This window comes from Hemiscyllium ocellatum, chromosome 11, assembly GCF_020745735.1.
Source record: "Hemiscyllium ocellatum isolate sHemOce1 chromosome 11, sHemOce1.pat.X.cur, whole genome shotgun sequence".
NCBI lineage: Eukaryota > Metazoa > Chordata > Chondrichthyes > Orectolobiformes > Hemiscylliidae > Hemiscyllium > Hemiscyllium ocellatum.
This window is the reverse complement of record NC_083411.1, coordinates 22,716,059-22,743,924: the sequence shown is the minus strand read 5'-3', so window position 1 is coordinate 22,743,924 and position 27,866 is coordinate 22,716,059. Positions and strand designations below refer to the sequence as shown.

The 27,866-nt window shown below is 40.4% G+C and overlaps 1 protein-coding gene across 4 annotated transcripts in view; it reads left to right on the top strand.

Annotated features, from left to right (window-relative positions):
* The window catches only part of LOC132820130 (cytokine receptor common subunit gamma-like), a 59,954-nt gene that overhangs the window by 2,744 nt on the left and 29,344 nt on the right, over positions 1–27,866 (top strand). For all 4 annotated transcript variants that reach the window (XM_060832066.1, XM_060832067.1, XM_060832069.1 and 1 more), the window contains exons 2-5: positions 9,111–9,198; positions 13,155–13,327; positions 15,949–16,091; positions 22,813–22,978. In XM_060832066.1, coding sequence (XP_060688049.1) covers positions 9,111–9,198; positions 13,155–13,327; positions 15,949–16,091; positions 22,813–22,978 — 570 coding nt within the window. The remainder of the gene's footprint in view (positions 1–9,110; positions 9,199–13,154; positions 13,328–15,948; positions 16,092–22,812; positions 22,979–27,866) is intronic.

Here is a 27,866-nt window from a genome sequence, read left to right as displayed (position 1 = left end):
ATGGTGCAGGAACAGAATAGGTACTTCAATCAGTTTTCACAGTGGAAGACACCCACAGCCTACCAGAACTTCACGAGAGTCAGGGTTCATAGGTGACTGTGGTGTCCATCACTAAGGAAATGGTGCTGGGGAAGCTGAAGGATCTGATGGTGGATAGATCATCCGGATCAGATGGACTATATTCTATAGTTCTGAAGGTGATACCCGAGGACATTTGTAGAAGTGTTTGCGGCAATCTTTCAGGAATCAGGAGTGGGGGTCCCAGAGGTCTGGAAAATGGCTAATGTAACATCTCTATTCAATGACAGAGGGAGGTAAATGACAGGAAATATAGGCCGGTTAGCCTGACTTAGTCATTGGTAAGATTTTAGAATACATTATTAAGAATGAGATTATGGAGTACTTGGAAGTGCATCATAAAATAGGGCTGAGTCAGCATGGCTTCATCAAGGGGAAGTCATGCCTGACAAATCTGTTAGAATTATTTGAGAAAGTAATAGCCATGTTCAGCAACAGAGAGCCAGTGGACGTGATCAATTTGGATTTCCAGAAGGCCTTTGACAAGTGGCCCCATAGGAAACTGCTAAATAAGATAAGAGCAGATGGTGTTAAGAGCAAGGTACTGGCAAGCATAGAGGATTGGCTCACAGGCAAAAGGCAGAGATTTGGAATAAAGAGGTCTTTTTTTAGCACAGCAGCTAGTAACTAATGGAGTTCTGAAGGGGTCTGTGTTGGGACCACAACTATTCACATTATACATTAACAATCTGGACAAAAGATTTGAGGACATTGTTGATAAATTTGCAGATGACACCAAAGATTGTTGGAAGGACAAATAGTGCTGAGGAAGTAGGGAGGCTTCAGAAGGTCTTTGACAGGCGAGGAGAGTGGCCAAAACAGTGGCAGATTGAATACAATTTGGGAAAGTGTGGGGCTATGCATATTGGTAGGAAGAGCAGAGGCTTGGATTAAATTCCGAAACAGGGGAATGTTTAGGAAATCTGAAGCACAAAGAATTTTAGTAGTCCTAGTTTCAGGATTCTCTTGAGGCAGTTAGGAGGACAAATGCAGTGTTAACATTCATTTCAAGAGGATTAGAACAAAAGAGTAGAGATGTATTGCTGAGGTGGTACAAAGCTTTGGTCAGACTGCATTTGGAATATTGTGAGCAGTTTTGGCCCCGTAACTAGGTAAGGATGTGCTGGAATTGGAGGGAGTCCAGAGGAGGTTCACAAGAATGATCTTGGGTAGGAAGGACTTGTATGAAGAGTGGTTGAGGAACTTGGGTCTTTACTTGGTGAGTTTAGAAGGATGACGTGGGATCTGATTAAAATTTACAGAATACTGAAAGGCCTTGGTAGAATGGATTAGAGAAGATGTTTCCACTAATAGGAAAGACCAGGTCCAAAGGGTATAGCCTCAGAATGAAGGGCCAAGCCTTTAGAATCGAAATGAGGAGAAATGTCTTCAGCCAGAGGGTGACTAATCTGTGGCAGTATTGTTGTAGAGGGCTGTAGAAGCCAAGTCATTAAGACAGATGGATTATTGATTAGGAGGGGGATCAAGGGTTACAGGGAGAAAACAGTAGGATGGAATTAAGCAACATACCAGCTATGACTCAATGGGCCAAATGGCGTAATTCTGCTCCTATATTTTATGGTGTTCTAGTTAGTTCTATGAGTGGCAGCATAAAGGAAGTGAGAAATGTGGGACAGTACATGAAACTAGAAATTGCTGAAGTGTCCATGTATTTTTTTGTGGCTCCAAATTACCCTTAAACACAGCAGCTTGGAGGTCAACAGTTCTTCAACTAGTTCCCCATGCATCTCATTCTCAGTTGAGGTGAAAGGAAGAAGATACTGTGCTCCACATTGATGTAACTGAATGCGGTGTGGTTCACTTCTGTAATTCTTTCTAAGTGAATTTAACATAGTAGCTTCATTCCCTTGTAGATATCAGTCATCAAATCACATTGCACAGAAAATGTCAAGTGAGCTCATCATGATTGCATTGACTCTTAGAGAGAGCTTTGAATTTTATGCCGCACCCGAGCTCTATTCCCACACTCTTGCAAATATTTCCCCTTCAAGTATTCAACTAATTTCTTTTTGACTGCTACTATTAATATTGCAACCAACACTCTTCAAGGCAACACTTTCCAGATGATAATAACTCAACTTGATAATATACTTCTCAAATCATCTACTGTCATCTAATGTTCCCACCTTTTAAAGTATAACAGCACTCAGTAGAAGTCATTGAAAATACAGATATATATACACAAGTGTTGAATCAACAGCAGGAGTAAGCTATTCTGTCCCTCTAATCTACTCAATCATTCAATATGAAATGGGAAGGTGATGGCCTAGTGATTATTGGTGTTAATCAGTAAACCTAGATAATGTTCCAGAGACACGGCTTCTGATCCTGCCATGGCAAGTGGTGGAATTTGAATTCAACTAAACAACAAATCTAGAATTAAAAATCTAATGATGACCATGAATGTATTGTTGATTGTCAGGAAAAACCCATCTGAATCACTAACGTCATTTAGGGAAGGAAATTGCCATCCTTATCTGGTCTGGCTGACATATGATTCCAGATTCAAAGCAATGTGTTGACTCTTCACTGCCCTCTGGCAATTAGGGATGGGCAACAGACGCTGGCCTAGCTAAAGATGCCCTCATCCCGTGAATGAATTAAATAAAAAGAATATGGCTGATCAGATTGTATCTTTAAACCTGCATTTCCACCTTACCTGATACCTTACCATTTCACCCCTTGAGAATTAAAAGTTATTCTACTTTTGCCTTAAAAATATTCAAGGACTGTGCTTTGGCCATCTTTTTAGGAAGAGGGTTCAAAAGCTTGATCAGCCTCTGAGAGAAACCATTTTGTCTCATCTCTGCTTTAAATGGGCAACATCTGATTTTTAAACAGACCCCTAAATTTCATTCTCCCATAAGAGGAAATATTCTCTCTGCATCTACCCTGTGAAAATCCATTATGGGCAATGAAGGCACCCAGACCCCTCGGCATCTCAGAGCTCTGCAATCTCCCACCATTTCAATAATATGCTTCTTTATCATTCCTGCTGCCAAAATTGCACATTTTCCCACATTGCACTCCTTTTGCTACTCTCTGCCCATTCATTTAATCCATTGATATAGGTCTTGTAGCTTCCTTATTTTCTCTTCACAACTTATTTTCCCAAATGTCTTTGAGTTGTCAGCAAATTTGGCAACCAAATCGCCAATCCCCTCATCTAAGCAAGTGACAAGAGTTTCAAAGACTTGAGGTCCCAGAACAAATTCTTGTGGCACATCATTCAAAGATCCATTTATGCTGAATTTCTACTTCCTGTTGGCCATCTTCCATCCATACCAATGTGCTACCTTCTACACCATAAACTTTTATTTTCCACAATAACATTGATGTGACAACTTATCAAATGCCCTCTGGAAATTTAAATACAGTGCAAACACAGGTTTCCCTTTATCTAACACACAAAGGACTCCAAACATGATTTCCAATCCATGAGACCATGTTGAGTCTGCTTGATCAAGTTGTATTTATTCAAGTGCCTTGCTATAATTTCTTAAATAATATCTAGGAATGACAATTGCCTATTGGTCTTATCACAAGACCAATAATCCAAAAGCCCAGGCAATGTTCTGGGGATCCATGTTCAAGTCCCACAATGGCAGGAGTCTAATGATACCAGAGCATGGTGGCTCAGTGGTTAGCTTCAGTGCCAGGTTCGATTTCACCCTTGGGTGTTTGTCTGTGTGGAGTCTGCACATTTTCCCCATTTCTGCTGGGTGCTCCAGTTTCCTCCCACAGTCCAAAGATGTTCAGGTTAGGTGGGTTGGCCATGGGAATGCAGGGTTGTAAGGATAAGGTAGGTGGGTGGGGATGCTTTTTGGAGAATTGGTGTGGACTCAATGGACTGTGTAGGTGTGTGTAATGTGGGTGTCAATATACATAAGCTTGTGACAAAAACAGAAATTGCTGGAGAAAAGCAGCAGGTTTGGCAGCATCTGTGGAAAGAAAACAGAAAGAATGTTTCACGTCTAGTGACCCTTTTTCAGAACTGTTCTGTCTTGAAACATTAACTCTCCTTTCTCTTATAAATGCTGCAAGACTCATTGAGTTTTACCAGCTATTTCTTATTTTGTGTTGGATTTCCAGTATGCGCAGTTCTTTGTTGAATTTTACGTAAACTTGTGTGTTTTTTCATGGAATCATACAGCACAGCAGAAATTTATTCCACCAATAATTATTATAGCTGTTTGAAAAGCACTCCCCAATTATTCCCAGTCCTGCCCTTTCCCTTATAACAATTCAGAAAATTTCCATTTCAAATATATAATTCCATTCTCTTTTGTAAGTTACCGGTCTGTGAGTTAAATATTCCTGGTTACAAGGTAATCATAAAAATAAGAAAAGGAATAAACAAAGAAGGGTGACATTTTTTTGATTATGGGCAGTATTGCAGCAGGGATCTCGATTTACAAACACCTGATTTACAAATACTCATACTACTGAATGCAATCCCATATAAGGGCATCATTTTAAAAGTCTGACATTTTTCCTGTACTTCCAGACAGTTATTTTATATTGACATGCATTGTGTTCCAATTTGCAAACAAATTGACTTGCAAACAGACTCATGAATGGTACTTGTTCACAATCTGGGGACTGCCTGTACTGAAGAAAAAGGATATTTCAGAGGATTCCAGAAGAGAATTGACTTGGCTAGAGCAAAGGGTGCAACTACATTGTTTGGTGTATTCTGTAGTGAGAAGGTGCAGTGGAACAATTGTGAAAGGAAGTTACAAAGAGGTGTCGACATCATAGAGTAGTTCTAATCAAGGGATTTAATTATCCAAATATAACATGGGATGCTCATTATATCAGGGGAAGCGAGTGGCAGGAGATTGTGTTCAGGAGAATTTCCCAAAGCAGAATGTGTCCAGTCCAACAAGAAAGACTCACTCCTAGGCCTGTTTCTTGAGAATGAGGTTGGCCAAGTAAATCAGGTGACAATGGGGGAACATTAAAGAGACAGTTATCATTGTATCATAAGATTTGGGATCATGTGCAAAATGGCTTTGGTCAATTTATAGCAAGAACTATCACATACCAAAGAGTCGACATCAATAGGGCAGGAATAGAGCTGGGTTAAATATATAGCAACCACAGCTTGTCAAGAAAAACAGCAACTAAACAATGGGCTACCTTCAGAGAGCATAGAATCAAGGATAGGCAATTCTGCCATTTTGGGCTTGCACTTCACTTCAATATGATCGTGGCTCACTGAACACTTCAACACCTTTTACCAACCCCAACCCCATAATTCTTTATACCTTCCAGAATCAGAAAGGTATAAATCTCTACTGTAAACACAGTCAGAGAGTAGATTTCCACAGCTCTCTGTGGGAGAGAATTCCAAACGTTCACAAGCCTCTGAGTTAGAAAATGTTATCTCATTTCAGATCTGAGCAGCATCTTCCTTATTTTGAAATTGTGTCAGCTGCATCTAGACTTGCCAAACTGAAGAAGCATCTTACCTGCATTAACCTTGTCTATCCCTGTGAATAGTTTGTAAGTTTCAATGAAATTACCCATCATTCTTCAAAACTCTAAACATTGCAGGTCCAGTCTGTCCAAGCTCTCTTTGTAGGACAGTCCCACCATCCCAGGAACTAGTCTGGTGGACCTTTGTTGCACTTTTTCAATGTCAATAATAACTTACCTCTGATTTCTGTTTGTTAGTCCATCATTAATTCACATTACCTCGTATACAATGTGCTTTAGCTTTTATAACTAGCCTCCTGTCAAGGTCTTTATCAAAGGCCTTCTGAAAATCTAAATGCATTATGTTCATACATCCTCCTTTATTAATTTTGTTAGTAACTTCTTCAAAAACAAGCTTATCAAACATGATTTCCTATCTGCAAACCTATGCTGACTGTCCTCAATCAGATTATTACCATCTAAGTGTCTATTTATTCCATCCTTGACAATAGATTTCAACACTTTCCCTACTACTGATGTGAGGCTGATAGTTCTGTAGTCCCTTGCTTTCTCTCTTGGTCCCTTCTTAAACAGTACAGTGATATTTGCAAACTTCCAATCTGCAAGAATCATTCCAGAATCCATGGAAGTTTGAAAGAGAGGAGATTGGAAAAGTAGGACAATAATTTACAAAATCCCTGGATGTCAAAGAAGATAGAAATTAAGTTGTAGAAGAAAGACTCTGCTTACTACAAGTGCCAAGTAGCAAATACAATTGAAAACCAAGCTGATTACAGAAGTTTCCGAAGGGTGGAGAAAAATTAAATACGAGAATCAAAGACAGATAATGAAACCAAATCAGCAGTTGACATAAAGGGAAATCCCAAAATCTCCATTAAACACATTAATTGCAAAAGGATTGTAAAAGCAGAAGTAAGGCTAATCAGTCACCAAAGATTTGATTTACAGTAGAGGCAAAAAAATCACAGCTGAGGTGTTAAATGAATACTTTGCATCTGTCTCTACCCATGAGGCAGTTGCAGCTCAGACCATGGTGACTGAGGACAGAACACAGTCACTGGAAAAGTTTTAAATTGATTGGTGGTATGGTGGCTCACTGGTTAGCGCTGCTGCCTCACAGCACCAGTGACGTGGGTTTGATTCCCACCTCGGGTGACTATCTGTGTGGAGGTTGCACATTATCCTTGTGTCTGCATTGGTTTCCTCCGGATGTTCCGGTTTCCTCCCTGCATCCAAAGATGTGCAGGTCAGGTGAATTGGTCATGCTAAATTGTCCATAGTGTTCAGGCATGTGTAGGTTAGGTGCATTAGTCAGGGTAAATGTAAGGTAAGGAATGAGTCTGGCTAGGTTACTTTTCAGAGGATTGGTGTGGATTTGTTGGGCCAAATAGCCTGTTTCCACACTGTACAAATTCTATAAGGAGGAGGAATTGGATACGCTCTCAGTAATTAATGTTTATCAGGCACCCAGGCGGGCTAGGATACAAACCAGAGTAGGGAATATGGAAATTGTAGACGTCCTTCCACTATTCCCAGGATTTTGTGTTGTGCCAAAGGGCTTGAGAATTGAAAACATGATGTCTTTATTCATAAACATTTGTAAAGTAGATCCAGCAATTATATTTTAGTCAATTTAACTTTAGTTGTGGGGTAGCAATGATTTAGGACAGAGTTAACAGTCAAATGGCAAAGATGGGTGTTGATCCAGAAGAGTCAACATAAATTTGCTCAGGGAAAATCTAATCTAACATTTTGAAGAGCTAACAGACAGGGTCAATGAGGGGATGTCAGTTGATGTGGTGGATGTGCATTTCCAAAAGGCGTTCAACACAGTACCACTTAACAGGCTTGGGAATGTTATAAGTCAGAAAATAAAAAGATTAGATTACTTACAGTGTGGAAACAGGCCCTTCGGCCCAACAAGTCCACACATACCCGCCGAAGCGCAACCCACCCATACCCGTACATTTAACCCTTACCTAACACTACGGGCAATTTAGCATGGCCAATTCACCTGACCTGCACATCTTTGGACTGTGGGAGGAAACTGGAGCACCCGGAGGAAACCCACGCAGACACGGGGAGAACGTGCAAACTCCACACAGTCAGTCGCCTGAGTCGGGAAATGAACCCGGGTCTCAGGTGCTGTGAGGCAGCAGTGCTAACCACTGTGCCACTGTGCCGCCCACCAAAAGGACAGGAGCAACATGGATATGAGGGCGAGGTAGCTGAGATTAATATTTAATGGGCGTTTTTCAGGTTGGAAATATGTTTATAGTGGAGGTCCCTAGGTTTGGAGTTCAGAGCCTTGTCTCGTCTGATTTACATAAATAATTGAGATTGTGTGTGCAGGGGATAATTTCAATTTGTGGAGGACACAAATTTGGGAGAATTGTAAACTGTTAGGAGCACAGTGTTGAACTTCAAAAGGACTTTGACATGTGGGTGGAATGGATGGATAGGTGACAAATGAAGTTCGATGTGAAAAATTGTGAGGTGGTACATTTTGGTTCAAAGAACTTGTAAAAAGTAAAAGGGTAACAAAAGCAAAATACTGCCAATGCTGGAGATCTGAAAGTAAAATATGAAGTGCTGGAGAAATTCAGCAGGTCTGGCAGCATCTGTGGTAGCAATTAGTTTTGAAGAAAAGTCATACTGGATTTGAAATGTCAATTCTCTTTCTCTCTCCACAGATGATGCTTTGTATTTTGTATAAAGGGAAAGAGTACAATCCTAAAGGATATGCAGCAGTGTAGAGACCTGAAAGTATATGTACATAATTCATTGAAAGATTTCAGCTGCATAGAGAGAACTGTTATTAAACATACAATATTTTAGGCTTCACTAATAGGCAGACAGAATACAAGAACAGGGAGGTTATGATGAACTTGTATCAGGCACTGCTTAGATCTCAATTGGAATATTACACATAGTGCTGGGTTCCACACACTATTGGATGAACGTATGTGATTTGGAAGTAGTGTAAAAAGATATTTCTGAGAATGGCTCCAGGAATTACTGGGAAAGGTCGGATTATTTTCCTTTGCGAGAAAATGGCTAGGAAGAGACATGATTAAAGTTTTCAAAGTCATGAGGGGTCTACATCAAGATGATACAGAGAAACCTTCTCAAGAAGTGATCTAGAACCAAGGGACATGGCTTTTGAAGAGTTTTGTATAGGAAGCAGAAATAAGGATAGGAACAAATTTTTCAGGAAGTGAATAGTTAGGATCTGGGTTTCACTGCCAAAAGTATAGTGAAGGCATGTTCAAGCGAAGCATTCAAGAGCGTATTATTTCCTTTTAAGTCATCCAATGAAATGGGTTAAGGAGAAAGGGGAGGAGGTTGGTGCTAAGTTAAAACGCTCTGAATATGTCCTGAATACTTACGTTTTTGATAGTTCCCTGCGGATTCTGATGAAGTGTTAAACATCAGAAACGTTAACTGTTTTTCACTTCACAGATGCTGCCAGGTCTGTTGCATAGGTACAGTATTTTTTGTTAATATTTCACATTTCCAGCATCCATCGAGTTCTGCTTTTGTAAGAGTATGATGTGCTTTACTTGTAGATGTGAGTTGCATTGTCCACAATGAGGAATTTATGGAGTGCAGATGGAACCACACTGATGGGGAAGCAAACTATACCCTGTTTTACTGGTGAGTCTGCTGATCGGGTGAAAGGTTTTATGGAGTTTCATGGATTTGTTCTGATAGAAATTGATTCAGAAGTACATCCCACACCTCATGAATCTCTTCACTAATCTGCAATATTGGAAAGTTTCTTCAGGAGTTTGACCAGCAAATATACTGCCGAATGGGATACTGAGCAGTGTGGGAGAGTAACTGTCTCAGGCTACAATTCCTGCTCAGTGTTCAGTGTACTGATCTCATGTGAAAAGAAAGAGGACAGGGTGCAGACTGGTAGTGTTAGGCCCTGATAATCAAGTTGTTATTTCTCTTAAGAAGGAAAGCATAATAATAATGAATAATAAAATATCCATATTCAAAATAAAACATAAGAAATATGAGCAGCAGTAATCCATGTAAGCCTTCAAGTCAGCTCCATCATTCAATACTGTCACAAAAGCAAAATACTGCAGAATTTGGAAATCTGGAACAAAAACAGAAAATTTGCAGAAATTCAGTGACTGTGGGTGAGTCTGCTGTGGCTTCTTTAAAGCAGTTACATTGAATTCAAAACATTAACTCTGCTTCTTTCTCCACTGATACAACCAGACTTACTGAGGTTTGCCGGCATTTTCTGGTTTTATTACAATCAGATCAAGTCTGAACTTACACATAAAATTTACATCCCTTGATTTACATCCCTTGGATTTTGCTACAAGTGCCAAATTCTAATCATCTCAGTCTTGAATGTTACTCATGGACTGAAAATCCACAACAGTCATCGGTGGCAAATTCCAAAGGAAGACAATGCTCCTTGAAGCAATTTCTCCTCATTCCAATTTTAAATAGCCAACCACTTATTTCCAGACAAAGGAAAGCAACCTCTGTGCCTACTCTGGTCAAGCCCCCTAAGAAATATATGTTTTATTGAAATCACTATTTTTCCTTCAAAACTTTAGAAAATGTTGGCCCATTCTACTCAATGACAATTATTCAGCTGAAAAAAATCAGTTTACTAAATGTTTGTTGCACTCCTCTCAGGCCAGAATATTCTTCCTAAGGTAATAAGAACAAACTGTACACAGTCTCATCAAAACTCTATATCGCTAATAGTAAGACTTTTCTCGTTCATTGCTCCCACCCGTCTGGCAAGGTTAATGTACCAGTTATTTTGAGTATTGCTTGCTGGATCTGATTGTTAACTTTCTGTGATTTATGTACGAGGCTCCCTACTTCCTTCTGAAGTAACCATTTATTAGTCTCTAAACTTGTTTAAAAAACTTTAATTTTTCATTCTTTCTATGCAAATAAATAAGTTTGCACTTTGTCACATCACATTCTATCTGCCATGTTATTGCCTAATTGAACAAAACCAATATACCCACTACCTCTGCAACTTTGACTATCTTAGCATTCACCTTCCTTCTGTTTAGGCCCTGAGGATCATGTGACCTGCTGGTTTCTCGCATGCATTGATTTAACACAAATCAGAAAGCTGAACATCACAAGCTAGCAAATTCTACATCATTTTTGTTTTTGAAATTTTCATCCATTAGTATCAACTTTAATATCGATTACACTTGTGTGAAATGTCCTCCAGTAGAGGAAGAAGGGAACAGGGTGAAACAAAATGACATATCTGAGGTGAGGACAAGGGCCACTGGAGAAAGTGGGAAAATGGGGTTGAGAAAGCTATCAGCCATGATTGAATGGTGGAGCAGATGTGATGAGTCGAATGGCCTAATTGCTGCTCCTAAGCCTTATGGAACAGATCAATTGATACTATATGTGTCATTCTGGTGAAATTCTAAAGTAAAGCCAAAAACTTACGAAATGTGGGAAAGCTTCAGCTGCCATGTGATGCTATCTTGTGGTCACTTATTCAGCAGCAATGCTGGACCCTTATGAACAGATCACTTGATGACTTTTGCGGTCTGAATAATCAGCGCATCTGAAAATAAAATGCAGGAAATGAAATACAGCAAAGCAAATAAAAAATAAATTGGCATCAGCAGATCTGATCATAAACACAACCAGCATCATTGATTTCTCCAGTTTGAAGTATGTCACAACGTTGCAATCTAGAGGTTATATAACTAATAGCAGGAGTAAGCATTTAGCCCCTCAAACCTGCTCTGCCATTCAATAGAATGATGGACCATCTCAACTCCACTCTCCTGCCCATTCCCTGTAACCCTTTAATCTATGACTAATTTAAAATCTATCTTCTCCTTAAATTTACTCATTGTCCTGGTATCTATTCAACTCTGGGTAGTGAATGCTACAGATTTGTGAACCTCTGTGAGAAGTAATTTCTCCTTATCTCTCTTAAAACCCTTCCCCTAAAACTATAACCTTTCATTCTGGATTGCCCCACAAGAAGAAACATCTCCTGTGTGTCTAGAACATTACAGCAGTCTCAATGTATCCATGATGTTTTCTGAATGTTAAAAGTGGAACTGATTATTTTAAGAAAAACCTCATTAAATTGAAGGATGATGGAATATCACATAAACATGTTAAGTATTCGTCTGGTGAAAACTTATACTACTTTGATCACGTTGCAATTGTCGTATGAGCCTGCTTTCTTTCAAAGTATGACAGACTGAAAGATAAACTGATAATGAGTTTTAAAGAGATGAAAATCTTGATGCAGTGAAACCATTTCCATTCTTTCGGGAGTGTACTCAAGGGTTGGGGGCTGTATTCAAACAGCAAATGCATGTTAATAATAATCTGGTCTGGCCTTTGTTATCATTTTTTTTCTTTTTTTTCTTTTTTTTCCTTTTTTTCCCTTTAATCCCCCACACTACCGCCTAACTGCGGTAGTGCTTATTTTTTTCCCCAGCACCCATAGTGTGTGTGTGCAGGTGTGAGACACAGTGAGAGACACCAAATTTCTACCACCAGGAAAATAGGAAAACACCCGAGTGGCCAGTGACAAGCAGTGCCCTTCACATCAAAAAGGGCAATGCTGTGTGATCAAACAGTGAAGGGGAGTGCAGGGAGGCCTTTGTTTTCAACAAGATCCAACAGCGATGTGATTGGCTCTTATCTGTCCCCTGGCTAATTAAGAACAAAGTTAAAAATCACACAACACCAGGTTATAGTCCAACAGGTTTATTTGAAAATACCAGCTTTTGGAGCATTGCCCCTTTGTTAGGTAGCTACCTGACAAAGGAGCAGTGCTCCAATAGCTTGTACTTCTAAATAAACCTGTTGGACTATAACCTGGTGTTGTGTGATCTTTAACTTTTCCCAAACCAGTCCAACACCGGTACCACCTTATCGTAATCAAGGACAGGCTTTAACTGTGGCCCAGCTAGTGGTAATCACATCCCATGAATGAAGAAAACAAAGCAAATAAATAGTTCAAGAGAAATTTCTTTATCCAAAGAGTGACCATAATGTAGAACTTGCTCCTGCATGATATAGTTGAGGTAAATAGCATGGGAGTCATCAGCTGAACTAGGTTGAAAATTGAAGAACTTATTATTAAATTTAAAGATGATAAAGTATGGATTGCCATTGCAGTCACTTCAAGCATGTATTTTGTAAACTGAAGTTGCCTCATCTGAGACTCCATACACAAATACATATCACTGCAATAAAACTTAAGGTTGAAGAAGAATCACAAAGGATTTATCACATAAATGGGACATCTGCTGTGTGAGGTTGGTGTAAAAGATTCCTGACACTGCATTGAGGAAGTAGCAAGATCTCCTGGCCAATATTTATCCCTCAACCCGTGAAACAAATAATAAAAAATTGATTATTTGGTTTCTGAGAGTCTGCTATGTGTTACTGGCTGCTGTATTTCCTTCATTAAAACACTGTCTACACTTTCAAAGGCAATAAATAATTTATTGAGAAAGTTATAAATAAATCTCTTTGTTTAAAGAATTCTTTTGTATGTAATGATTTGCACTGGAATTTACATATTATAAACTAGAAATGAAATAATAACCATTTCTTATCCCATACAGGTATACCTCAACGTCACCGGAGGAATGTAGGAACTATATCCAAGAAAATGGCTATAATGTTGGTTGTTATTTCTCAAAAGACAAAATTATCGAATTTGAAAACTTTTATCTATATAGAAATGGATCCAGTGACTCAGGAAGCCTGACTAAAACATTCCAGCTACAGAACCAAGGTAGATAAACTAGGACTGAATCTTACAATTTCTTTGCTAAGTGTCAGTTTTATCAAGTTTTGAGGAGGAATTCACTCACAAAATTAGCGAGTTTCTTTTGTACAACCGCCTGGACATGTCTCCTTATTTGAATACCATGACCCAATGGCACCATTCTTAACCTATGATAGTATAATTCTCACACACACCATAGGTAGAAGAACTCACCAGGGTCAGATTATTCCTGGCATGGCATTATCTTTGACCCCCAATGTGCGTCTGGTTAAGCATTGGCATTCCGGAATGGTGTCTCACCATCAACGTAATGGTACAGCAGCTACAAATAACGCCTCTTGTGGCACATAGATGGCACTGCTGACACTTATTTGCACGTTCCTACCCCAATTGCTTCTTAAGCACAAGGCCCCACAGCTTAACTGTTCTTAGCCACATTTCCTCTCACCATGACTCCTTCCCTAAAGTCCTCTGTAGACCAGCATCTTATAATTGTTCAATGTGGACCAGTACAAGCAACAAGTCCTTAAGTCACCTCAGAACATTAATTTTTATTTGCAATCACCAAAAGTAAACAACGATCAAACAACCAGAGCACCAACAATTATGTAGCCAGTGAATTGCCTTATGAGGAAAGGCTCGAGAGGCCAGACCAGCATCCTCTGTAGATTAGAAGAATCAGCAATGTCTTAATTGAAGCACATAAGACCATGGGAATGCCGAAAGGATGTTACCTCTTGTGAGAGAATCTAGAATTAAGCGTCATAGTTTAAAATTACGTGGCTGCCCATCTAAAACAGAGATGATGGAATACTTTTCCTTCAGAGGGTTGTGCGTCTTCGGAATTTCCTTCTTCAAAAGACAAAAGGTGCGGAATCTTCAAATAATTTTAAGGCAAAGGTAGATAGATGCTTGATGACCAAGCGGATGATAAGTCATCGGGGGATATATAGAAATGTAGAGTTGAGTTTTAAGATCACACCAGCCATGATCTTGTTGAACAGTAGAGCAGGTTTAAAGAGCTGTGTGGCCTACATTTATTCCCTGTTTATATCACTGCATCCAGTTGTTATTAATTAGAATTAGATGTCAGTTAGGTTCTGTCTGGCTAGTTGCGCTTGCCACAGCTGCACTCTATCATGCTGAAGGTGATGTTCCTCCTGCTCAAATGCTTCATCCTCCTGCCCCCTGGTTTTAGAACACTACCTCCTCATTTCAGACCGCTTCGTTTTGAAAGCACATTATCAAATACACAAAATATACATAGAGTTGTATAGCACTGAAACAGACCCTTCCATCCAACTTGTCCATGCCAACCAGATATCTCAACCCAATCTAGTCCCACCTGCCAGTAACCGGCCCGTATCCCTCCAAACCCTTCCTATTCATATACCCATTCAGATATCTTTTAAATGTTGCAGTTGAATTAGCCTCCACCACGTCCTCTGGCAGCTCATTCCATACACGTACCACCCTCTGCATGAAAACATTGCCCCTTAGGTCTCTTTTATATCTTTCCCCTCTCACACTAAACCTATGCCCTCTATTCTGGACTTCCCCATTCTCAGGGAAAAGACTTTGTTAATTTATCCTATCCATGCCCCTCATGATTTTATAAACATCTATAAGGTCACGCTCAGCCTTAGATGTTCCAGGGAAAACAGCCCCAGCCTATTCAACCTATCCCTATAGCTCAAATCCTTCAAACCTGGCAAGATCCTTGTAAAGCTTTTCTGAACCTTTCAAGTTTCACAATATCTTTCCGATAGGAAGGAGACCAGAATTGCATGCAATATTCCAACAGTGGCCTCATCAATGCCCTGTACAGCCACAACATGGGCTCCAAACTCCTGTACATGACACGGTCCCCTGTAGCTCCTTGGAATGAACCAGTCACATAAAAGATCAGGTTTGCTTGCTGAGCTGGAAGGTTTATTTTCAGATGTCTCGTCACCATACTAGGTAATATCTTCGGTAAGCCAAAGTCTTGTCCGGAGGCTCACTGGAGATATTACCGAGTATGGTGATGAAACATCTGAAAATGAACCTTCTAGCTCAGCGAGCAAACCTACATCCAGAATCTCAACCTGAGCTACAAATCTTCTCAAAACTCACTTACATAAAAGATCAATACAGTGGTCACCTTGACTGCTACCAGGATTGGATGGTCCACCCCTTCAGATTCCCCTCCAGCAGCTGGCACAGTTCTGTGACAGAGTCCTGGGACATCCTCAGGCTGTGCCAACATTGTGCTTTGCTTATCCGGAGGAAAAGTTTCCTTGCTGCAGCACTGAAGTGCAGAATCTTGTCTCAAACTCCAGGAACTGATTGGAAAATGAGACTTCTTGGTGTCAACATGGTGAGAGCCCATGCTTTGGCATTGTGCACACTTTTCCAAAGTTTCTCACTATAGCCCAGGGTCTGGGAAGATTCTTTCCTTTTTCAGTAATTCAGGGAGAATGAGTAGATAAGACATAGGATGGACACAAGGGTAAATGCTTGAGGGGCACAAGAAGTAAGGGGATGCGAGATTGTCCTACCGCTTACTTTTCTGAAATAATCATTCTCCGAAAGTTCTTGAAATAACCTACTTCAATAACAGCAAAAACTCAATTCATGTCTTTCAGTGAAACTCTACCCTCCTACAAACGTGACGCTGAATATGACAGAAAACAATGAGCTCCTTTTGAGCTGGGAAACACCAGCCAAGTTACTGGAGTGTCGAATGTATGAAATCAGGCACCGCAGTAATAAGGATAAAGTCTGGCAGGTATGAGGATGAGGAATCTCCACCAATTTTACCCTTCTCAATAATAGGAAAGACCAGCAGATCAGTGCACAAAGCTGAAACATTTGTAGTGTGCTTTAGTCAGCAATTTTGATCCACATCAGCCTCAGCAGGTCTGACCATCACAGATGTCTGTCTTCGGCCAATTTAGTTCAGTCAACGCAATATTAAGAAATGGCTGAAAGCACTGGATATTGCGAAATCTACGGACCCAGACAGCATCCGAGCAATAGTATTGTAGGCATATTCTGAAGAATTAGTTGTACCCTAGTGAAGCTATTCCAGTTCTGCTACCACAATGGCATTAGCCAAACTATGTTGTAATGACATCTCCAGTCGCATGTGGCAGTAATGAGGGAGGGCACTGAGTAAGACAGGCAGAGCAATTGAACAGGATTCTCTGTGGACAAGGGTGCTTTTGGGGAAAGGCAGCCAGATGAAACCACAAGCTTAATTCCATAATTCCTCTTTACCTATCCTGAGTTTCTTTTCAATTCTGTAATAACCTGATGCTGGAGGAATAAATATGCCCGTCTTCATAGTCATTGGGACATCCGTGTATTCAAATTTCATCTTATACTTCCGGTGTAGTTGGCAGGATTGCATAGCATAGGCATCAAGAGATGCTAGATGATATTGAAAGGCACTGGGCTGAGATGGAATTTGTGGTTGGAGGGTTGAGACTGACAATGTCTATGAGAGAGGCTAGAATTACTCCATCATTAATGTAGATTCAGGCATTGGTGATAGAAATTGAAGCATTAGTCCAAACACAGCAGAGGCTCTCTTTATGTTTTGCCTTGAGATTACAGAGGATGAAAGTGACCCTGCTAGTTGGATTTTCTACTTGCCAATGAAAGGAAGCTGGACAAAGTTGGGGAATATTTGGAAACATGTGGTGGCCTGGCGATTGGAGACTGGATTGAAGGTGTACACCTGATAATGGCAGTCAGTAAGTGGTGCTCACAATTGAGCCTCCTGTGGAAAAGTCCAATGGAAAATAATGGGATGGGCTACTTATGCTCAAAGAAGTGTGCGGTTGAATCTTTGAGGTACTGACAGCAGTTTATGGGAACTGCAGTAGTCTGACCCAGCTAGAACAAACATTTTATAGGCAAATGCATGTTGAAGAGGAGGACATGGTATCTGTATCCCTGGAGCTGCTGAAGTTGCTTGATTGTGTTGTTCAGCTGGATTCCTCCTTCAAATTGCCCAGGGAAGAACACTTAGTGAAGCGGTGAAAGATAGTTACGTCCAAATGGAGTTGAGGAGACTTAATTGTGATAAACCTCAATTTTGTTTCAGTGGTGTGTGGGATCACATCATCTGGAACATGGAGAAATATCGAACTTGTAAGACCACAAAAGAGACTACCATCAGGCAGGTGACTGTCAGCATGGATGGGGATGTAGACCACAGGTTGAAGAAGCAGGCAGAACAGATTACTGCACAGCAAATGCAAATCCAATCCTTGTTGTCTGATCTCCATGGCAAGCTTCATTGTTGATCCCATTAAAGAGATGTTTGAATTATGTCAAGGTTCATTCGAGACTGCCCTCATTATCCGTGGCCACCATAGTCATCAGGCACATCCTTTGCAATGGCTTTCCCTTCTCACTGGACTTTAAATGTTTTGGACCTCTCAGCAAGAGCCAGGCAGGAGTGAGAATTCTTCTTGAAGGGCACAATCTTATGTAGAGTGACAGGGACTTGCCCTATAGTGAGTATAAAATTTGTCAATGTAGATTTGACATGGCTAATTGACGCAAAACCAAGGATATTTACTGTAACTTATTAGCTTTTCTGTGAGCAAATTGATATGGGGTGTGAGCTGGTTGACATCTCTTCCCTCATCTAAGTCTCACTTTTGTAGTGACTGGATGTACGCTATCATCATAGAATCTTTACAGTGTGGAACCAGGCACTTTCTCCCTTTGAGTCCATACTGACCTCCAAAGAGCATCTCACTCATCTACCCTATACCTGTAACCCTGCATTTTCCATGGCTAATCCAACTAGCCTGCATATTCCTGGACACTATGGGCAATTTAGCATGGCCAATACACCTAACCTGCACATCTTTGGACTGTGGAAGGAAACCAAAGCACCTGGAGGAAACCCAAATGTACAAATTCGACACAGACAGTCTCCTAAGGCTGGAATCAAATCTGGGTCCGTAGTGCTGTGAGGCAGCAGTGAAAATCATGCAGCCTCATTTATCTCTCCCTAACTGTCCTCAATAATACTTTTCATAGCCTAGAGTTTCTGATCGTTCATGATCCAATCAATAATCTAGTGGAAGTAAGGAACTTGAGAATAATCATGGTGTTCGGGTATTTGGAGAAATCTAGGTGATCTATAAAGCATTTATTGTGACTGCTATGAGGACTGTTGCAAAGTTGGCAGATGGGGCTTGAGGGATTTTGATATACTTAAAGTGTATCAACTCATATGGGAAGAAATTACTCAACTGAATAGAGATGACACAAGCGCAGATCAGGTGAAATTGACAAGCTGTTTATTACAAGCAATATCGCTGGAAGAGAAATTGACGAGGCTGACACAGAACTGACAGTCTGTACAGGTAGACCAAGGATTCTCTTCCTCGAGGAGTGGACACACACAGTTTTATAGGGAAACAGTCATGTGGTGTGAATTACAGTACAATCAAGAGTAAAACTCAATCAATGGGAGGACAATCAGCCATCCGGTAGCAACAATCAATCAGTGATTGAGTTAGGAGATTCCAATCCTCAGTGAGAGTAGGTGCTAATATTTCTCATCCTGGCATCAATGGGTTTCCATTGTGGTGAGTCCGTAAGCGAGGTATCTTGGTGCCTTTCAGTCTGTGCATCCTTTATGGAGTTCCAGTATGTGTGAGGAGTGAGGCTGCCCTTAGGGCTTTGGGAGTGGTTGTGCTTACTGAAGGCGAGGAAGTCTATTGTCACGCTGTTTCGGGAAGTGTATTCCTCAATCTGGAAGTGGCTTGAGTCATCTCCTGTTTGCTGCCTAGTGTCTTAGTTCACCTGTTTGGTCAAGGCTGAGGCATTCTGGGTAGTTTCTGTTGTGGCTTAGGCAGACATGGTTCCTGATGTTCTTTGTGTCCATGATGTGGGTGGACAGGGAAGTGGATTTTCTCCCACAGGGACCTAGAATTGTTCAAGCAGCAATGAATTCGGCTGTTCCTTTACCTGCCCACACCATCTCTGGTCATGCCACACCGTGTCTAACTGACTGATATTTGGCATTACTAGAGTACCATGTTTCACATGCTACACACTCCCACCTGGTGTAATTTTGGGAGCAGCCCTTGTCATTGTGGGAGAATAGGGTAAGATATCCATCAGGCTACCAGTTTCGGTGACTAAGATGTTTACCTCCAACAAAGAATCTGTCCAGTAAAGATTCCTCACCATCTACCCCTTTACAGGGGCATGCCTGAAGACTACCTGCAGAGAATTTTGGGCCAAGATGTCCTCAGCAAATCATCATGTTGATAAGCATCTCCTACAGTCCTCAAAAGGAGGAGAAACAGAAAAGTGAGGATCTATCACTTACGTCAATCAGAGTCTCAAGCTGAACAAGTAGAATGTGTAGAGTTGCTCCTGTATGAAACTTAAACCATTGATTCCCCAGAAATAAAGAGATGTTTTGTGCAGGGTTAGAAGTCTTTAATGCAACCCGCTTAGTTATTTTCAAACGTCTACTGAAGTTTAATCAGTAGAAAGTCAATGGATTCCTGATATTGCTCCATTTTGATGCCAGATTTAGTCTAGTTCAGTCAAAACTAATGCAATGTTGACGGCTTTAGTCAGAAGACTGACCATGGGAGGGACCCCACACCCTGAACAGCTGAGTGGGTCTTTGGCCCAAGTCAAAGGCAGCATTCCAACCCTAATTGCCTATGACATTCTGACTAAAATTCAGTTGCGTGTCATGGATACAACTATGAATGAGATTTAAACCAAGTCTGGATAGGTCGAACCTAGTGTGGCTTCACCCTTGCCATCTAACTCAGAAAGCTTCAGCTGATTAACACAAACAGAAGCAGACTGCACCATTGCCAGAAGGCCTAACACCCAGCAACCCAGAGTCAATGACGAGGGTGTCCAAATAGGCACAGAAACTGTTGAGGTGCTGGAAGAGGATCGGCAGGAGGATGGAGTCCTCTATCAGCTGATTCATGGTAAGGAGAGAATGTTGAAGCAACTCATCCTTCCTGACAGCCTCAAGTGTTGGTATTAGTTCATAATCAATCAAGACACTAAGTGACAGAAAAGACGACTGCCCTGACCAGTCTGTGGCATTTTTGGTCCAGAATACCCGACATTGATGACTACAGTTGTAACGTGAGAGCTGAGCTTTGGCCAAAGTCAGGAAGCAACTTCACCCCAACCTAGGATCCTTGGTAACCAATAGACCTTTAGAGGTATTGCAGTAGATTTTGTAGTCCTTCTCCTCAGCAGTAATGGAATCGAGCTTGTTGTTATACTCTTGGATGTCGTCACCAAGTTCATGCAGGCTATTCCCACCCTTAACCAAAATACTTCAATTTATCCAGCATGTTAGTACCTGAAGGCTTGTCTGTTTCAGTGTTCTATGTCAGATTCACAGTGAGAGCAAGAGCTTTGCAAGGTCCATGGCATTGCCAGGAACTGCACCACTCAATATCATCCTGAGGGTAATGGATGATTCAGATAAATTCTGTATGACCATCTGTGAACCTGGCCTCATGAGAGTAAACCATGTAAAATGTGGTCTGTGAGCTTTTTGGAGATGGTTTTGGCTTATAATAGCACCCCTCATTCCTCCACAGGCTATTCTCCACATTATCTCTTCTTCAGGCATGGCTACGTCCTGACTATGGACTATCTCCTTGGTCTCCCCATGCCTTCTAATGGGGTTGGCCAGATCAATGAGTGGGTAGCTGAGCATCACATAAGACTAAGCCTGGCATCTGAGATAACATCTAACATCTATTTGAGATAACTGAAAGAGAAGCACAGAGAAGAGAAGCATTGGCCAATTGAAAGGCTAACAGAACGCATCGTCAGCACAAGGTTATTCTTCTGAAGTTGCAATATCAGGGCTTGGAAAAAGATATAGATATCTGGGATGCTAAACTCTAAGGAGTCACCAAATGGCTTGACACAGGTAGCCACATCAATGTTGTTGAACTGATAGTTGGGACAGTCTCAGAAAATGATTCACAGAGAGAAGGGAGTTACTTGGGGTCAGACGTCTGGTGAATGATTTGACAACAAATTTATTGTGGAACCTCAAATGTCGTTTTGAGTGAACTGGAGGGAGATAGTGATGAGGACTCCTGGACAGACCTGTGTGTTGTGAATTAAGAGGGTACATTCAGTGTGGGGAGGCCTACTCTGTCCCTCAAAAATGGAATGGAGTGACCTTTCAGGAGGCTTTAACTGAAGTAACAAATGCTGCAGATCCTGGAGAATTGACCAACCTGGATCCCAATGTGGGTGATCTACCATAGAACCTAGAGCCATTAGCAATACAAAGAAGAGTTTGAGTAGGCTCTTGTGAGCAAATACTGGACATCACCAGAACCCTTACAGATTGTCCAGGTCGGTGATGCAGGAAGAAATTGTTGCCAGTAACATAGACACAAGCATTCAAGCAACATGTTACAATTGAAACTGCTGGTCACCAAACTGCTTCATAAATTATCTGTATGTGCAGTATGTACTCATTGGGGTGGCATGGCTCAAACAGGGAAGTTATAATGGAACCTCCAGCAGCAGGTGGCAATGGTGAGGGAGGGAACCAAGCAGGGCACTGGAGCTGTCAAACAGACCCTCTTGGGGGAAGGAGGCTTCAAAGGAAAATCATTCCACCAGAGAAAGCATTTCCTTAAACAGATGCAACTAATAGTTTTGTTCCTTTTTACCTTGCTTAAATCCCTTAATTTGTGTAATGACCTGATTCCAGTGGAATAAAGAATCCCTGTTTCAAAATGTTTTGTCATCCTATATTCAGATCTAATATTACAATGTAAGACATGACCCACGTACATTCTGTTCACAAAAAGCAGGAAATATTCAATCTGGGTAATTACTGGCCACTAGCGTCTCTTGATCATCAGCAAAGTGATGGATGGAATTGTTGACAATGCTAACTAATGTTTCTTGTACAGCAATAGCCTGCTCACTGACACTGCCTGTAAGTTGCATTCAAGCCACTTGGCTCCTCAATTTATTACAGCCTTGGTCTAGACATGAAGAAAACAGCTGAACTCGTAAGGTAATGTGAGAATGGCTGATCTTGTCAACGAAGCAACATTTAATGAGTATGACATCAAGGAGTGAATATAAAATAATAAATACCATATACCTAAGCTTAATGAATATTTAGTTGGTCACTGCATACATTTGCACATTCGGTCTCAGTAAAACATGGACATCGAAAGAAAAATCTGATTGAAATTGAGTTTTGAATTGTTGTTTTCTTATTTGTCCATGATGTTTCAACTCAGGAGATCTTGGATTGTCCCCTCCTCCTTGTACTATAAACAGCAGGTTCACGAGAATGTGAGAAAATGGCGATCTGGAATGAGTTCCTTATCAATCAATGTAAATAGCATGGAGCTTGGAGACACATTGTTTACCTATGAAATGAGATTTTAATATTTTCTTCAGTTCTGATTACAATGCTACTTTTTCTGGATTTGTTCATCTAGGTACAAGTCATCACTGCGCAAACAAAATATGTTTTGTCAAGTGTAGATCCAACGAAATTCTACACCTTTCAAGTTCGAAGTAAGATTAACCAGTATTGTGCAAGTACTGAGCTGTGGAGTGAGTGGAGCTCAGCTGTTCACTGGGGAAAGGATCCCATCCAGTCAGGTAATTAAATATGCTGACAATGTAATAGACATCTGAAAAATAGCATTCAAATAACATCCAAATGGAAATAAAAATCAGCAGGGTTATAAAACCAGTTGCTGTTGAAACGTTTTGCTTTATCTCCAAAATCAGAAATGTCCTAGGGAGAAGGCAGCTGGGAAACTGAAACATGTTCAGTATGATCTATGTAATTTAATCTTCTTGCTCATTGATAATTAGATCCTTCTTTTTCATCCTGGGATAGGAACTGTGTGAAGTGACCTTCCACAAAAATACACACCATTCTTCTGTATTCCCACAGACAAGGTGAAGTATCAATGTGATGAGGCAATCCAGTATCTGAAGTAGCTATTTTCCAGGAAATAAGATTATTGAATTTGTAACATTTTACTTTCAGGCAAATAGATCCAGTGATTCAGGAAATGCATTGCCCCTGAAACAACATACCAACTTAACTAACTAAGGTAGAAAAACGAGCAAATAATTCACAAGATAGAACCCGTGCTGCATTTGGGTCTTGCAATATATTCTCATGAAAGGGCTAGGGAAGGGAACAGGGGCTGGTGTTGGATGAATGGTGCTTCTGGTTAGGAGTGTCACCATTATTGCTGATGTTGATACTTCAAGACATGTCCCCAACATGGTTGAGTACAGCTTTATCAAAATTACAAATAGTATCCTCTGTTACTGTGGCAAATGTGATACCTTCTTGAACTTCTCATCCAGTGGGGCCTTTCACAAACAGACTGTAACAATCTTAGTGGAAATAGACTATCAATGTTCCATGTTCGTCATTTGACTTTAATATCCAAGACATTCTAGGACTACAACATATTTTCAAAAAGACATTGACAAACTAAAATGTCCGCTGTGATCACCTAACAATCACAATGAAATGTTCAAAACCAGCCACCTCAGAATTACCATTTTTAATCAGTCGGCACTGAAACATAGTGAAGCATCAAAGCATTCTTCTGTTTTATTCACACTTCTGTAATAACTTCACATGTTGGAGGTGAAAGGTCACCTATGGAATGATAAGCTTGAGAAAGACAATTGATATTCACTTGGAATACACAACGACCAGTATTTTGGCAGCTTGATTTGAGCAATGAATTAAAGAGCTAAAGGTGTGCATTATACATTGTTTTAATTTGGGAATTTGGATGTTTAAAATGGATGTGACACATTTATTTGCTCCCTGCAGGTGCCACAAAGAGTCATGTGCAAAAAGAAAACTGACATCATTAATTAGTGATGGAAAGCAACACCTAATCTCAATTATGACACTGCAGGAAAAGTTCCTTAATTTTTTTAAATTTTGAGATCATAGGAAAGGGTTGGATGGATGGTCTTTGTCATCCTGGAGTGTCCTGAGGGGAAGCCATCCATCTCCTTTGTTTTGTAAAGGTATCTCTGTGCATTTTGAGACCATGGGATTTCCTTGGGTCTGGAGCAAGAATGTGCCCGATCTGTGGGAGTGCTCTGAGTGGCTGATTTCTCTGGCTTTCTTCCTCATCCAACTGCAGAGATGTGTCAATGATGCACTCACCATATTGTGCTCTCAAATCCAATCATAGAATCATACAGCATGGAAACAGACCTTTCGTTCCAACTCGTCCAAATTGATCGTGTTTCCAAACTAAATTAGTCACAATTGCCTCCTTTTGGCCCAAATGCCTCCAAACCTTTCCTATTCATGCAATTATCCAAATTACTTTTAAATGTTGTAATCGTACCTGCATCCATCATTCCCTCTGGAAGTTCATTCCACACACGAACCACTCTCTGTGTAAAAAAGTTACCTCTCATCCCTGTTTAAAACTTTCTCCTCTCATCTTAAAAATATGCCCCCTAGTTTTGAACTCCTCCACCTTAGGGTAAAGATCCTTGTCATTTCACCCTATCTATGCTCCTGGGGAGAAAGTCTTTGAGTTAGTGGGAGGGACAACTGAAAGCTCTGCCAGCTCATCCTCTGAGGCTTCAGTGACTTCCCCCTCAGAGGTGGGGGTGGAACTAAATTTATTCTTTCATTGGATGAGGGCATACTGGCAAGTCCAGCAATTGTTACCCATATCTGATTGCCTGAGAGCTGATAGGCTTTCTAGGCCATTTCAGAGGGCAGTTAAGAGTCAATCACACTGCTGTTTATCTGCAGTGACAGACTAGATAAAGGCAGCAGATGATTTTCCTTTAATGGCATTAGTGAATCAGATGTGTTTTTATAACTATCAAATTTCAATTCCAGATTTCATGAACTGCGTTTAAATGCCATCAGCAGCATTGGTGGGATTTGAACCCATCCACCTCAACAGATTAGCCTGGGCACTAGGGGGCATATTTTTAAGATGAGAGGAGAAAGTTTTAAACAGGGATGAGAGGTAACTTTTTTACACAGAGAGTGGTTCGTGTGTGGAATGAACTTCCAGAGCGAATGATGGATGCAGGTACGATTACAACATTTAAAAGTAATTTGGATAATTGCATGAATTATTATGACACCACCATCCCCCCATTTCAGGGTCTTAGGCACTGGCTTCCTTATGGCTAATGGCTGATAGTTGTCTCTAATGTCTGATAAGAGGAAAATGGGTTTTAGTTGTGTAAGAGATTAAAGCATGCTTGTTGTCTAAACATAGTATGTAAAGTGTTCAATAAATCCTGAAACCTTGAGCAGATAACAAGGCCAAAGCTTGGAATTTTGTTACTGGAGACCAAGCATTAGTATTATTTGAAAAGAAGCCCAAAGAACTCAGATGCTGCTAATCAGAAACACAAACAGGAATTATTGGAAAAACTCAGTAGGTCTAATAGCATCTGTGGGGAGAAACGAGCTGAAAATGTGTTGCTGGAAAAGCGCAGCAGGTCAGGCAGCATCCAAGGAACAGGAGTTTCGATGTTTCGGGCATAAGCCCTTCTTCAGGAATGCCCGAAACGTCGAATCTCCTGTTCCTTGGATGCTGCCTGACCTGCTGCGCTTTTCCAGCAACATATTTTCAGCTCTGATCTCCAGCATCTGCAGTCCTCACTTTCTCCTCTGTTGGGAGAAAATAGAGTTAACGTTTTGGGTCCAGTGACCACTCTTCAGAACTCAGTACTGTTACCTGTCTTTGGGGACAGACATTATCAAATTTAAAAAACCCTAAAGAGTTATGTGACAAGTATGCCAAACATGAGAAAAGAAATGTAGGTCTGAATTAATATGTTAAAGTGATAGTGTGACAAGGAAGATAGTCAGAACCGAATTGTATTTACAGTGGTAAGAGAAATAGGAAGGGAAATATAATTATTATATGATCTGAAAATGAATCAGAAATTGAAAATTCAAAATTTGACCCTTCAGTGGTCAGATTAGACATAATGGAACTATTTAGAAACGTTAAATAGTATCTCTCAGAAACTATTGAAGGAACTTATGAAAGATATCACAGATTTAGAAATCAATACGTATGAACAGGCCAGGAGAAACCACATGATGTTAATATGGGTGTGTTACCCAAAAAGCAACATCCTTATAGACTCTACCCAGAGAGGGTAGTAGCTCAAGTCAGCGACCGAAATTAATTTCATGATGGAGAATGACATTGTTGAATTGAGTCATAGTAGCTTAAGCTCTCCTATTGTGTTGATGCTGACACCAGATGGATTAAAGATCATACATCAATGATCACAAAGTTAATGTAATAGCAAAAGCAGATTTGTATCTGAATCCACAATTTCAAGATTGTATTGAGAGAATTGGACAAACATGATTAGTTATAAAAATTGACTTGTTAAAAGGCTATTGGAAGATGCCTTTGACTAGCACAGCCAAAGAACTATCAGCTTTTCTCATAGCACTTGCACCACATCAAACTAAAGCCATGCCATTTGGACTGAAAACTGCACCAGCAATTTTTCATATTTAATAAGCAAGGCCATCAAAAGATTATCTAATATTTGTTGCATACATCAGTGTTCTGGTTGTATGGGCCAAACTTGAGAGAACCTTTACATAGCTTGACTGAGCTGTTTAATCAGTTACAAAGAGCCAATTTGATCATAAGTTTGGCTAAAAGTGAATTTGCCAAAGCAAAAATGACTTACTTGGGTCACACTGTGGGACAAAGTCAAGTAGCACCCAGAGCAGCAAAAAATAGGGCTATATTGGATTTTCCCATGCCTTAGTGAAAATTCTGTGATATATTGAAATTTGCAGAGATTTTTGATTTGATCATAGGATGTGACCATCACTAGATAGGCCAACATTTACTACCTAGAGGGCAGTTAGAAATCAATCATATTACATGGGTCTGGAACCATAAATAGGCCAGACCAGATGAGAATTGCAGATTTCCTTCCTTAAGGGGCAGTAAAGAAACAATTGAGTTTTTATGACAATAGCTGCTATTGCTCTAGCTTTCTATTGTCACTTTTTAAAAATTAAGTTCAAATTTGACGAGTGAATTTCAGGTCATTCAGCTGGGTTCTGAACTACTAGTCCAGTGACATTACCACAATCTTCCCCATTGCATGTGCATTCCAAATTCCACACTCTTATGGCTCCTTTGACAAGTTTATTCAAGGAAGGCAAGAATTTTGAATGGACAAAAGAATGATAGATCACTTTAAAAAATTTTGAAAGCTGACCCTTCTGCAATAGTTTTACTTGCATATAATTATTATAAGGTTGGTGATGCCAGTGACTTTAGCATTGGAGTATTGGTATAAGAGGAAAATGCGATAGGATTTAAATGACCAGTTCGTTTTTTTCCCCAAGAAAATTAACTGAGTGTCAACAGAAATGTTCAATTGTGAGGAAAGAGTCTCTGATCTTAGTAAAGACACTGCAACATTTTGAAGAGCACATATTCAACAATTCTCTGTGGACCACAACTCTTCAGTGTCT